General features: G+C 41.1%; 1 protein-coding gene across 1 annotated transcript; it reads left to right on the plus strand.

Moving 5' to 3' along the window:
* The first annotated feature begins 8930 nt into the window (after positions 1 to 8930).
* Positions 8931 to 12897, plus strand: LOC134186507 (latrophilin-like protein LAT-2). The gene is made up of 20 exons (XM_062654493.1): positions 8931 to 9020; positions 9090 to 9290; positions 9356 to 9424; positions 9492 to 9603; positions 9670 to 9816; positions 9883 to 9994; positions 10063 to 10186; positions 10247 to 10293; positions 10346 to 10460; positions 10532 to 10623; positions 10677 to 10782; positions 10849 to 11002; positions 11173 to 11239; positions 11378 to 11444; positions 11502 to 11590; positions 11911 to 12037; positions 12113 to 12154; positions 12226 to 12285; positions 12449 to 12529; positions 12586 to 12897. The coding sequence occupies exons 1-19, from the start codon at positions 8931 to 8933 to the stop codon at positions 12488 to 12490; spliced, it is 1863 nt and encodes a 620-aa protein (XP_062510477.1). The 3' UTR covers positions 12491 to 12529; positions 12586 to 12897.
* The last annotated feature ends 759 nt before the right edge of the window (positions 12898 to 13656 follow it).

Consider the following 13656-nt stretch of genomic DNA (forward strand, 5'->3'; position numbering starts at 1 on the left):
GATGGCGGTTCAGCTGATGTTACTGTGGTATCTGGTGTGTTGACTGGTGTGCTGTCATTTAACGTAAAGTATCCAAAGAATGTGAGGATTAGTGTCTCTGATACGGAATTGAGCATTGTAAATAACTGGCTGGTTCCACCAAATTGTGATCATCCTTGGCAGGAGGCGACGGTTGATGTCTTTGCGACGTTTACGGATCAAGTCGTTACAAGTACTGAAGTACAGATTACCGATATAGTTGCTAGCTTCCTTTCGTCTTCACAAAGCAATGTGGCGGTCGTTTCCAACGGGATAGTGAAACCAGTTCAGGTTGGTACTACGACTGTGGACCTGGTCTTACGGAATGGAGCCACAATTAAGTCATCTGATGTATTAGTTGTTGAAGATTCTGTAGATGTGGTCGCCATGAATGTATATGCAGTCAAGAGTGTTGAAATTAAGTCAGTTGTGGCTGGAACAGGTGTCCCTCTTAATAACAAGTTTCCTGTTGATGTTGTGGCAAGAGCAACGGCTTCTGTTAGTCAAACATTGAGTTACTATGATGAGGTGGCGGAGGTGGTTGCAGCTGCCGTCACAAATGATGGGCGACGACTGGAACTCTCGTCAGCTGTGGGAGCAATCTTGGAGGCAACAAACACAAGTGTGATTAGCGTCAAGTCAGGTCTGGAATTTGAAACAGCAGGAGCTGACTGCACAGGCAATTTACTGAAAGTGACGTGGAAAACTTCATGTTCGCCTACTGTGATAGCAACAGGCTCGGGCTTTATCAATGTTAAACTAGACTTGCGTCCTGATGTTATCATAGAGCTCGACAATGACGTTATTACACCTTTGTCTGATGCATCAGTTGCCAACGGTCTCTCTTTTCCGACTTCTGCAATCTTGAAAGTCATATTGTCTTACAAAGACGGAAACGGAAAAGAGTTGCGTCGATCTGATGTGACAGTCGATCCTCGTACGAACTATGATTTGTCTCAAGTCAAATCTCTCTTTTCTGTTAGGAAAGTCGGTAGTGTCTATCAGATCACTCCCAATGTCAGTGCCGGGCGAGCAGACATTGTGGTCAGCTTTTCGCATTTGAAGTCGACAGCAATCAGGACTGTAACTGTTGTGAGGTCGTCTGACATCACAGTCGTTGCTCATCCTTATCCGCCTTATGAAGGATCAAACTCTGTGAACATCGGCGTTCTCAATAAATATGGCAAAACTGTATATCACAGGGAAGCAGAATTGGCTGTTAACCTACAGCTAAGTGATGGTAATGGGGCTATTGTGAAAGAATTTGATATTTCAAGGAACATCAAGACGACATTCATTGTCTCTGATCCTCAGACTTCTTTCAAACGCGTAACAGATGTAATCTTGATTGGTGGCAATGGCAAGGATCACAATCACGTTCAGCGTGCAGTGCCAAGCTATAAAGAAGATTTATTAGTGTACGTCGATGCTGAGTTTGGTGGCGTCCAAAGTAGCCAACCCTGGAACATGAGTGTATCTGATGAACCATTGTACTCGGTATCTATTGATGCCATAGACTTGTCTTCGGGTGGAAACGTCGTGGCAGGAGTTGCCGGGACCAAATCTGATCAAATCAAGGTGTGGGTTACATTCAACGATAACACGAAAGTGCAACTGTTTGACAACAGCGGTAAGGCGTTAGTACCTGGTTTTGTCTTCTTCGGCAACAATCGTGGGTCAAGTGTTAGGATTGATAATGACGGCGGTCTTACACCACTGAGTAACGCTGAGGAAGAGTTCGATATTTCTGTGTCATTGCACCAAACGGCTATTTCAGGTGACTTCGAGACTTTTTCGGTTAATCTACTTCCTGATACTGGAGATGTAGACTTGGGCAAGAGTGACGGTGTGGCCATACCTCCTGTCACAACCGGAGAAGAGTTTACTGTCCCTGTTCGAATTAATACAGGAAACAGTTCTCTGGGAGCCTTTGACATATCTGTATTCTACAACAGCACGTACCTCAAACCAATGAAAGTTGAACTAACTAAAGGCTGGCCTGGTGGTGTTCTCAGATGGCGACATGATCAATCTCTAAACACTATTCGTTTCTATGGTGTGTCAGGCACAGATGCGCCGTCTTCGCCTGGATTGGACGTTTTTGACATCACGTTTATTGCGTTGGCAGCTGGTGTAACACGTCTTGGTGGAAATGTGAACACTCTGGTGGGAAGAGAATATAACCAACCAAGCATAGGGAACGGTGGGGTATTCGTAGCTGGTGATGTTCCCATCAAGATCACACAACACCCGCGTCAAATTCCATCAGGTAACCTCTCACCGTCTCCTTTGCAGTCGGGCAACCGTCTTATTTCTCGATGTACCGATACATTACCATGTCCTTGCTTGTCTGGCTCAGAAACTGGTGATTCTAACGGCGATTGTGTGTTTGACATTCTAGACGTCCTCCGTACTGCCCAGCACGTGTCTTCTGGGCTTAGTGGATTTCCGGGAACATCCGGAGCTCGTTTATTAAACTATTATGCATACCTCGAACGAGAAATGGATGCAAATGAGGACGGAGTTATTGACTGGGATGACGTCAATTATCTGACCGCAGTTTTGAATGGAGATCTTTATTTTATCCGAGATGTGCATCTCATTTCAGTGCAGGACAACTCACCAGTGTGTCGTCTGGAGATCAATGTGACTGTGTTTGCTGCTGGTGATATCCCTGTTGACGACGCTCACACATCAGTATTTGTGGGTATAGTGTCTCACGGTAAGGATATTTTGAATCAATGGCAGCGTTCTCAATTAGATCTCGGTCGTGAGCTTAAGCCATCACTGCATCATGGTGGTATAGATGAGACACAGTTGTTGAGACCAGGGTTGTTTGCAATTCAGTCTGTCTCTGAGGTAAAGCAAGACAGCATTGGTGTGTTTGTGGTTTTGGCTACAAGGGACGCTAACGGAAAAGGCGGACCTGATCGAACTTATGTCTTGTTTGGAAGGGCTTCAGACATTGCAGAGTACCCGGACCCTGTGGATGTAACGGTGGATAGCTCTGCAGGCCTGTCTGTGAGAATAGTCGCCAGTAGCGGTTTCAACCCATTGCTTTCATTTGCTCAAACTCTGACCACTGTTGAGTGTAAAAATGATCATCCTCCCTCATTCTATCCAGATACTTTGACTCTTGAAGTGTCGGAGGCTGAGGCGCCTGGAAGTGTAATTGTGCAACTTTATGCAAACGACAGTGACACAGGAATTAATGCCACTCTCATTTATTCTTTAGAAACTCTTGCTCCACATTCTGGGCCTTTCGCAATTAACAGCAGCACGGGAGTAATAACACTGACGGCACCTTTGGACAGAGAGACGAATGGGTTGTACATCTTGAAAGCATCCGCTATAGACGGAGGCGTTTTCTATAGCTTGGCTGGACATGCTGACATTACAGTTACAGTCACTGATATCAATGACAATGACCCCGTGTTTTCTCAGTCAGTGTACAGATCCCAAGCTGTTCTGGAGAGCCAACCGATAGGTGATGTGGTTGAAGTGGTATCAGCAACAGATGAAGACAGTGGAAGAAATGCAGAGATCACGTACAGTTTGGAGTGGCCAACGGAATTCTTCGCCATTGACTCCTCTACTGGAGAAATTTCTGTCGCTCGAAGCCTCGATTATGAAAATACTACCAGTTATGTTGTTTACGTAATTGCCACTGATGGTGGTGTCTTATCTCGAAATGACTCTGCTGTTGTGTTAATAACTGTTTTGCCATTCAATGATCACACCCCAATATGCCTTCCATCAGTAATAGTTCAGCAAATTGCGGAGGAAGAAGCTAATGGATCTGTGGTTGCTACTGTGACCGCAACAGATGATGACATCGGTCTTGATCATGACAATATTCGATTCACTATTGTACCTGGCCATGATGGGCAAGGAAAATTTGATTTGACACAAACAAGTAACACAACAGCAGACGTGTTTGTCAAAAATGGGCAATTTAGTAGAGATATTGGTCTTTCATATAATCTTTTGATTCAAGCAATTGACAGTGGAGGTCTGGCATGCAATGTTTCTGTCACACTTAACGTTTTAGAGCCATCGACCTTCGACTTTTCTATCAAGAATGTGGGATTTCTTACTGGCTCTGTTGGTGTTCAAGGAGTTACGACATTTGTTCAGGACTTTGGTTTATTATCAGATCAAGTTCCTGGAAGTAGGGGCTCGATTGTTGCAACCTTAGGTTCACAAGAAGAAACTGCAACGTTTACAACATTACTCAACTTGCCCTCTCATTTACAGAAGGTGATATTGACCGATGAACTGTGGCCGGGTGATGACGTTGGTGCAACGTTTGCTGTAACTGTTCGTCTCTTTGACTCTTCATATAGTACCAAGATAGATAAAACATCTCTTCGTCTTCGAGCCATCTCACCGGTGAGTGGCGATTTTGTAGATGGAAGATTATGCATTGCAACTGCTTCCTCTAATGGACTGTGTCAAGACACTGTTGGTCATGGTCCTCTACAAGTTCGAATTCCTGACAGTTGGTTTGATCTTTATGACAATGCCAGTATTCAGATTCTTCCAGCATTTTCAACCAATTCGATCATTGGACAAGTACGACTCAATCGTCGTCTCAACTGGCAAGATAATATGAGTGCAGACAATCTATCTCTTGAAGTACCTTCTCGACCATTGTTTATAGGTGAGACTTTTGAAGTTAAGGTGTATGGCTTCACACCATACAAAGTTAAGACCACAGATTTCAAGATACAGGTTGACTCTGGGAATTTGAAAATTAGCAATATTTTAGCTGTTGATCTCAGCTGCACGCAAACTGCTAAAACCAATGAGATCAGCGTCTCTTGCAGCTTACCTGCTGCAGTGACTCCTCCTACTACACAGCGGACTACACCAGAATATCTCCTCTCTGTTAGAGTGACAGTAAATGGTGGAAATGATGAAACAGTGACTGTCACTGGAACTGGTTTGAGTCTGTCCGATACAACTAAGGATACCATCTTTACGGATGTCAACAAAGCGTTTGAACACGTTGATCGTTATGGACATCATAAGGGATCTCCAGCATTTGCTAGAGTCAAAATTGGACCCAATCCAGCACCACTTGTGGGTATTCTACCTTATACAGAAAGATCAGAGTTGATCAATACTCCAGCTATCAACTCAATCAAAGTAGAAAGTCCCATTACTGTGAGTGGGGTTTATAGAGACTACTTGTTGACAGGCCGTGTGACAGGAATTCAAGGCATTAAAGACTTGAAGTCTAGTCTGATATGCAGTGTCATCAATAACAATATTGTCAACGTTGAGTCAGATTGTTCTTCAGCATATCTCGATGGCAATCAGGCAAATGCAGGCGAAACTCAAGTGAGAGTGTCGTACGCTCCATTGAACCTTACTCAGCCTCTCAGTTATCGAGTGTGGGCCCCTCGTCTACCTCTGACTTTGTCAGTGTCTGATGCAACACTTTCTCCTGTCACATTGTGGCTAAAACCTCCATTATGTAAGTCTACTCGATTCCAACAAGCTCGTATTAACGTTGAGGCAGCCTTTACAGATGGTTTAGGTCAGTCTATTTCAGTTCACGTCAAAGACAAAATCGGAGACAGTCAGTTTGTCAGCAGCAACCCAGCTGTTGCTGTTATCAACAAGGGTTTTGTGGAAGGTGTCAGTCCAGGTGATTTGAGTATTTCTGTTCAACGCGGAAACTCCGTTTTAGGCACAGTTTCTCTAACTGTTGATGCTACTCCTGTTCAAGTGTCAAGCTTGAATGCTTTTGTCTTTGCTAGTTTGAATCTGAGCATTCAACCCTCAACTAACATTTCATCTTCAGCTCAGCCATCTGCTTTAGTCACTATTGATCAGCAATTTTACCAAGAAAACCAGGCTGTACATGTGGCAGCCCATGCTGTGTTTTCTGATGGAGCTCAACTGGAAATCAAGGCAGCTGATGGCCTTTATGTAAACTCTACAAACGTTGATGTGGTACAGCCAATAGGCCAGGATCAATTGAGATCCTATCGCAATGGTGAGGGTTATCTGGTACCAACTTACTGGTGGCCGGCAGAATGTAGGAATGTTGGTCAACATCAGCAAGTTCTAAGCAGCACTGAGGGGTATGTTAAAGTCGATATTCCTCCACCTACCGACGTCATTGTTACTGTTGGTTCTGGTCGGGTGTTTGAGGCAAATAGTGATCTTGGTAATTTGCCTTTTACCATATCAGGGCTTTCGTCATACATTGATGTGACGGTACAGCTAAAATTTAAGACATATTCTCAGAACTTGACAACTGATTCAAGAACAATCTATAACTTGTCTCTCTCGAATGATTTGTTCTTTCTTGATTCTAGTAATGGCCGCCGTCGATTGACTGCTAATTCTAACGGTAAAACCGGAAACGGATTTTTGGTAGTTCAGTTCAAACATGTGGCTATCACAAAGAAAGTTCGACTGACAGTTGTGGATATTGATGATTTGATAATTCGTGTTCGTCCATATCCTACATTTCCTGGATTTTCAGGATCTCCCAGTTCGTCTATTATTGATGAAGTTAGTCTAGACTATATTGCAGGCACTGGCATTCGACAGAAAGCTCAACTGTTTACTCATGCAGCTCTAACGGACAGAGAAACCTTTATTGATATTTCTCAGTCTGCAACTTATAGTATCAGTGATAGCAGCACAGGAGTAACAACTACAGTCGTCACACTTAACCAGAACAATCTTGTTTTGACTCCTTCGCTCAAGCTTCAAGATGCAAGAGATGTTAACGTGAATGTAGCATTTTACTCACACAATTCAAGTAAGACAGTTGTGGTGACTGTCAGCAATAAGACTGTCACAGTAGATCGGGTTGATACTCTACAGTTTGAAAAGAGCGTCTACAACAGTGGCACACTTTTTGGTGAAGTAGGAACATCTACTCAACTAGATGTTGATGTCACTTTGTCTGATCAAACTCGATTATTGTCAGTATTTCATGCAGGCACGTACGCAGGGCTCGTGACTATTGGGAGTGATTATCCAGCGGCTATAAATGTGTCGAGGAACGGTTTAGCCACTCTGCAAGGCAATCATTACAAGCACGTTATATTGACAGCATCTGCAGTATATGGCAACTCAAGTGCTATACCCATTACACGCAGTGTTGCAGCTAACTTGGATCCTGCAAAGGGAGATATGGATGTCGGGAAGCAAAGGGGAATTCCCGTGTCAGCTGTTAGTTCTGTGGGCTCTTCGTTTAGTGTTGATGTTTGGGTGAATACTGGAGCGATAAAACTTGGTGCTCTTGAACTTGCTATTGATATTGATGACTCAGTACTTCAGGCCACCAAAGTTGACAATTTCCGGGATGGTGCGTTTGTTGCTCGAATAAATGATCCACCATCAAAAGTTTCATTTGGTGGAAGTGCTACTGCAACTGGTGGAAGTACAGTGAATATAATCAAAGTAGCCACAGTTGAGTTTAGGGTGCTCAAAGCTGCAGTAACGTATCTTCGAGGTAAAGTAGTAACTATTGGAGAGCAAGGTACAACTAACAATGTAGCCAGCGTGGACTTGTCTGTTGCTGGTTATGTTAAAGTGGCTGTAGGTGGAGCAACAAGGAGGCGGCGTGACAGTGTTTGGTCAGATATTATTTCCACTTCTCATCATCGGCAAGAACGAGCAGTCTGTAGTAGAGGAGATACTAATGCAGATGGAGTGTTTAACACATTTGATATTGATGAAGCTCTCATGTATGTTTCAAGACGAAACAGTGATCCTAATCTGGTAAGTGGTTACACTGATGATCAAGAGCGTGAGCTTGATGCCAACTTGGATGGATTTATAGACTCGAACGATGCATACTTTTTGACTCAGGCGTACTTTGGTCTTATTAGGTTTCTTACAAATATAACTGTGGTACCTGTAAGTGCAACCAATGACAACTGTACGTTAACTATAATTGTGACGATGGAAGGAAGAGGATGTGTTCCTGCTAGTGATGCTCAAACATTGCCTTTTATCCTTGTATCACACCACGATCAAAAGATGTCGGCAGAATGGTCGCAATCTCAACTTCAAGTGGGTTACAAGTCTGTGCAAATTCCTGCTTCAACTCTTCAGGTACCCAGCATTCCGTATGGTGGATTCTGGGAATTACAACCGGAAGGTGGAACTGGAAGGTTTCGTGCTGAAGTGAAAACGCCTATTTCTTCAAAAGGTATTGGTCTGAACTTAGTTCAATATACTGTCGATCAATTGAAGGAAACGGATGTGTCAAGATTAAAGGTTATGGTGGCGAATGTGAGTAGGACTCCATTTGACTATAGTGCAGTGCAAGGAGTCACTCTAACTTCAACTCGACTGCAAGGTGTTGCAGCAGTGAATGTTCCTGTTGGAGCAACGGGATACAATCCACTGTCGACTTTTGATAACACTCTTAGATCTGATTTTTGTGAGTTTGCAAATGTGCGTTACAATCGTTCTGTTTACTCCATTTATGTCTCAGAGGACACACCAATTGGTAATGTTGTAACAGACTTGTCAAAATTCATTGAAAATCCATCATTTCCTCCTGGTCTGGAGACTTACAAGATTGTTGCAGGAAACACAAACGGAGACTTTGATATACCAGATTTGGCATCAGGAGAGGTTGTAATCAACAACACACTGAATCGGGAAATCACTCAGTTATACTCTTTGGTGATTCTTGTTGATCTTTTTGCTGAGGATTTTGGCTCTCCTAAACTGAATGCGACAGCTGTTGTGAAGATTAGTGTTATTGAAGTGAATGACAACAGTCCCGTTGTTAGTGATGTTTGTCCTGACATCTATGTTGATTAGGAGGAGTTGGCTCCCACAACTGCTTTCTACACTGTCAATGTAACAGACGCCGATAATGGTGTTGCTGGTCAGTTTGATGTTGCAGTTATTTAGTATGTCAACACATGAATTGTTTTGTTTGTTGCATTTACAATCAAGATCCGACGTTGGTTGCCATTTCTAATACTACTACAATTTCCGAGTTGCTTACTGTAGTAAGTTGACTTTGTATTATTAGAATATTGTGGAACAACAAGTAATGTCTTGTTTACTTTGTTCTAAAGGCAACTAATATTTCCTCAGACACATTTTCTTCTGCAATTGGCGATAGTATTGTTTCTAAGCTATCTAATCTTGTTTCTGATCAGAATCTGACTTCTTCTGATGTGGATGATAGTATCAAGGTGTTGACTTTTCTAGTTTCTATTCAAGAGGAGATATTGAAGACAAAGAAGAATTTTATCCCAACTGACAATTACATTGCTGTGAATTGTTATGCTATAATGGTGCTATTGGTAGCATGTTGTACTATTATTCTGGTATTTGTTAGGGACACATCAACGCTTCAGGAAAACTTTTGGACACCAACAATCAAACTGCATGGCTTAGCCTGAACTCTGTTTGTTCAATTTTTGCTGCATTTGGTCTGTGTTCAATTATTTGCATCAAATGTCTTTTTTGTTTAGAATAATGGAGCTCCTGCTTTTGTGGAATCCATGGAGAGATTTGGTCGATTGATTTCCTCTTCTATGCCAAACGATGACAACAAACTTATAAAATTTGCAACTGATAATATAGGTATTAAGCAATTGTTCTCTAAGCTGAAATGGGAACAACATCAATTTGTGACATCTGTTTTCTCAGTTTTAACGTTTACGACTGTTACCAAGTCAATGGTCCAACCGATTTCTTTCGATGGTGAATTTTCAGCTGGAAATGGCATTGATAATACGAAGGACTCTTCATCGTATATTTCATCAAGTGTTTTGTCATATCTCCTTAAAGAGACTGGTAATAATTGGAACAATCAGAACATTGTATTGATTATAGATTCTTGTAACTGTGTCTGTGTTCCAGGTGCTGATAAACTTGCTGTTTCTAATGTTGTGTTAAAAGGCGTGCAGGAGTTCTTGCCTCCATCTTTGATGACATCTGAAGACTTGTCTCATCGATCAATTGGTGACTTGAGGTGTTGTGTTCTAACAAAGTCGGATTTTACAATTGAGATATGTTATGATGGTATACATTCATGTATAGGAAGATGGCAAATGATTTGCCACACACTGATGTTGTCTCACTGTCGATATTGGAGGTTGGAAAACTGGATAGTCTAAACTACAACTTGCCAAACCCTATCGACATCAGATACACAAATGTAGAGGTAGATTGCTGTAAGTACGTGCCTTAGTGTGTCAACGGTAGCACAATGTGCTTGTTATAGTTTCAGAATAACTCTGAGTTTCGTTGTGCTTACTACCAATTTAAAAGGTATAGTTTATATAAGTATTATTGTGTATGTCTGTTATGTACTTGTATTTAGCAACACTTGGTCGTCCAATGGTGTTACAACAGAAATACTTGGAGAAGGAAACATTTTATGCAGCAGCACTCACCTTACCAGTTTCAGTGTTCTTACGTCAGTTCAGGGAGCTGTGGTAATTATAACTGCATTGCAAACGGGTATGTCACATAATTCTTGAAATCTGTCATTGATGTGTATACATAGATCACAGACAGTTTGAGGTACATTACTTACGTTGGTTGCGGAATATCTCTTGTTTGTATGGTTTTAGCTCTCATCTGTCTCATCTACTTCAGGTCTCTTATGTAGTTTTATCATTTACTGATGTGTTTTAATGCTGTTTTCTAAGGTCGGATTTATATCCTCAGAAGAACTTTGTTAACATCAATTTCCTTATTGCTCTGACTCTAGCTGTTACGTTCTTTCTAGCAGGAATAGATCAATCTAGCAATCGGGTATGATTGAGAGTGATTTTAAATATTATGTAGATTGCATGTATACATTCAATCTGTTGAATTCAGGCTACATGCAAAGCAATGACCATTATAATGCACTATCTGTTTCTGGCTGCATTTTGCTGGATGTTGTGTGAAGGAATCCTACTTTACTTGATGATAGTTGTTATATTTGACAGTGGGAAGACTTATTACCGGCAATTTCTTGCCTTGGGATGGGGTGAGTGACACTCGATCTTCTTTGACATTTGGCTTTGAAAATTAGCTAAGAATGTTTGTTGTTGTTATTGTAGTTGTTGTTGTTGTTGCTGTTGTTTTGTGTATGTACTTACATTTTGGAGTGAAAAGTGTAGGTATATATAAAGTTTGTAAATCTGTTTTATTGTTCAGGGCTTCCAGCTGTTGTTGTAGCTATTAGTGTTGGAATTAAGCACGACGACTATGGCTCTTATGACTAGTAAGTTACCTTTAATGATTGGTTTTATAGAATAAGACTATCTAACTATGTTTACATTCAGCAAAGTTAGAAATATGGCTTTTGTAAAAACCATTATGATTATAACTCCTTTGTTTTATTGGTTTTCTTTGTATTTAGTTGTTTTCTCACTCATCATTATGGACTTATTTATGCTTTCATTGCGCCTATGATTGCAATAATTTTGGTATATTTAACTTTGTGTTAGTGTTTATGGTAAAGTTGTGACTGTGATTGGTATTAGGCAAACTTTGTGATTTTCGTCATTGTTCTAAAGATTGTCATAGAGTCCAAAGGGAAATCTGACATGCGGGAAAGGAAACAAGTTATAAAGTGATACAGCGTTTGTGTGGATGTTTAGATAATGTTAACAACATTACAATCAATCAGATTCTTGTAAACACACACACACACACACACACACACACACACACACACACACACACACACACACACACACACACACACACACACACAAACACACACACACACACACACAAACACACACACACACACACACACACACACACACACACACACACACACAAACACACACACACACACACACACACACACACACACACACACACACAGACACACAGACACTCATGCCTACATTTATAAATGAATTTAATTATTTGTGGTGTTTGAAGGGCCAGCTTGAGAGCTATTGCTGTGTTATTACCAATTCTGGGACTTACTTGGATCATTGGAGTGTTTGCAGTTGACAGCTTGTCTGTGTATCTGGCACACACTTTCACTATCTTCAACAGTTTGCAGGTATGTTCTAACTGAATGTATTGCTGTCATTGATATGAGTGTTGTTTCTGACCTACATGTATTTTTATTTAACAGGGTCTTTTTGTCTTTATTTTTCATTGCGTTCTAAATAATGGGGTTTGTGGTTGTCATCAAAGTTCAATTTTAGGAGCTAGTTTTTATGTTGGTAATATTACGTTTTCTTGAAGGTGCGTAAAGGGTTTCAGAAACTGAAGGAAAGTCGTAAACGGAGAAAGGAAGCGGAAACAGTAAGTCTTTGTGTAAAGTCTAGTTATTGTGAGTGTGTGTGTGTGTGTGTGTGTGTGTGTGTGTGTGTGTGTGTGTGTGTGTGTGTGTGTGTGTGTGTGTGTGTGTGTGTGTGTGTGTGTGTGTGTGTGTGTGTGTAATGCATTTTCATGGACCTATGTTTAGTTCACCATGAGCAATTATTCATGGCAGTGGTACAAGCGGTAGTCATGCCTACAATTGCAAGCGCTATAGCTTCTACAACAGGTATCTCACATATTTCTAACCTGTGTAATGTCAATTCTACGTTTGTTTTTGCGCAGTTTCTAAACATTATCTACACATTTTAGTGGCTTTTTCAACACATTGTTCAACGTATTGGGTAACCTAGCTACCTAAAGGCACTGTATATAGATATAACTTGCAACATTGTTGTGCTCTTGAGTCGATGCTATAGGTTATAGATTGTTGTACGTTAGCATCGAAAGACGTAGAGAAACAGGAAGTTAGGGAAAGTGTGAACAGGAAACTGTTTTTTACTGATGGTTAATCTAGCTCTACTATATACATAGTCTGACACAATATTGTACCATTCTGCTGTAGTCACACGTAAATAAGAGTTTCTTCTTTTCTCATTTGCACTGTTGTTAATGCATTTAGTCGCATACGAGAACGAAATCGAGAGTCACCTCAGTCTTCTCCATTCTAAGTGTTGACCTCTCAAAATGGAACCTTGATTCTAGCATAGCATAAGATATACTAGATCCTGCAGTTAGTGTTTCTTCTCTGCCATATGGTGAATGATGTTATCACCAGCATGCAACTGTCAATCGTGGAAAGCCATGAATCAGAAATCATTCGTTCCTCTTTCGATTGTTTTCAAATCTTTTATCTGCAACACGGGGTCATTAGATGCTTCGAGACTCTATAATTTTTTGGCTGTTTGAAATTATTTCCATTGCTATTGTTAGTCAAGAAGATAAACACTCTGTTTGCTAATGCTGTAGATACAGATGTCAGGTCTAAGACTTGAACCCAAATGATCATGGACGAAGACATCTATTATGCCTGCCAGGTCACATTCAAGGAAGAATCCGCACATAGCTTTATATATATAATTTGTAAAGAAGCTGCAATAATTAATCCTCAGCAGCACTAATTATGGCGCCAAGCTAGTATAGCGATCCTGCATGAGCCAAAGCTACAGGGCAATACAATGTCTGCTTTCCATGGCACAGTGGACTTTTGTCAGAGATATACTCGTTGTATCTGTACAAGTTTGCGTTGTGAATTAATTAAGATATCACAAAGTGTCCATTTGAAAATAGATACAGGTCACCTTGTACACTGCAGCTGAACAAACTATATATAGCCATATAGACAAATTCTAATCG

Source organism: Corticium candelabrum, chromosome 11 (genome assembly GCF_963422355.1).
Source record: "Corticium candelabrum chromosome 11, ooCorCand1.1, whole genome shotgun sequence".
In the NCBI taxonomy this organism is placed as follows: Eukaryota; Metazoa; Porifera; class Homoscleromorpha; order Homosclerophorida; family Plakinidae; genus Corticium; species Corticium candelabrum.

Bases quoted from the DNA above. Each gene is read 5' to 3' on its own strand.
- LOC134186507 (XM_062654493.1), top strand. From the start codon at position 8,931: ATGAATTGTTTTGTTTGTTGCATTTACAATCAAGATCCGACGTTGGTT. The intron at 10,624-10,676 runs GTCTCTTATGTA...CTGTTTTCTAAG, and splicing joins ATCTGTCTCATCTACTTCAG to GTCGGATTTATATCCTCAGA. The intron at 12,286-12,448 runs GTAAGTCTTTGT...ACCTATGTTTAG, and splicing joins GGAGAAAGGAAGCGGAAACA to TTCACCATGAGCAATTATTC.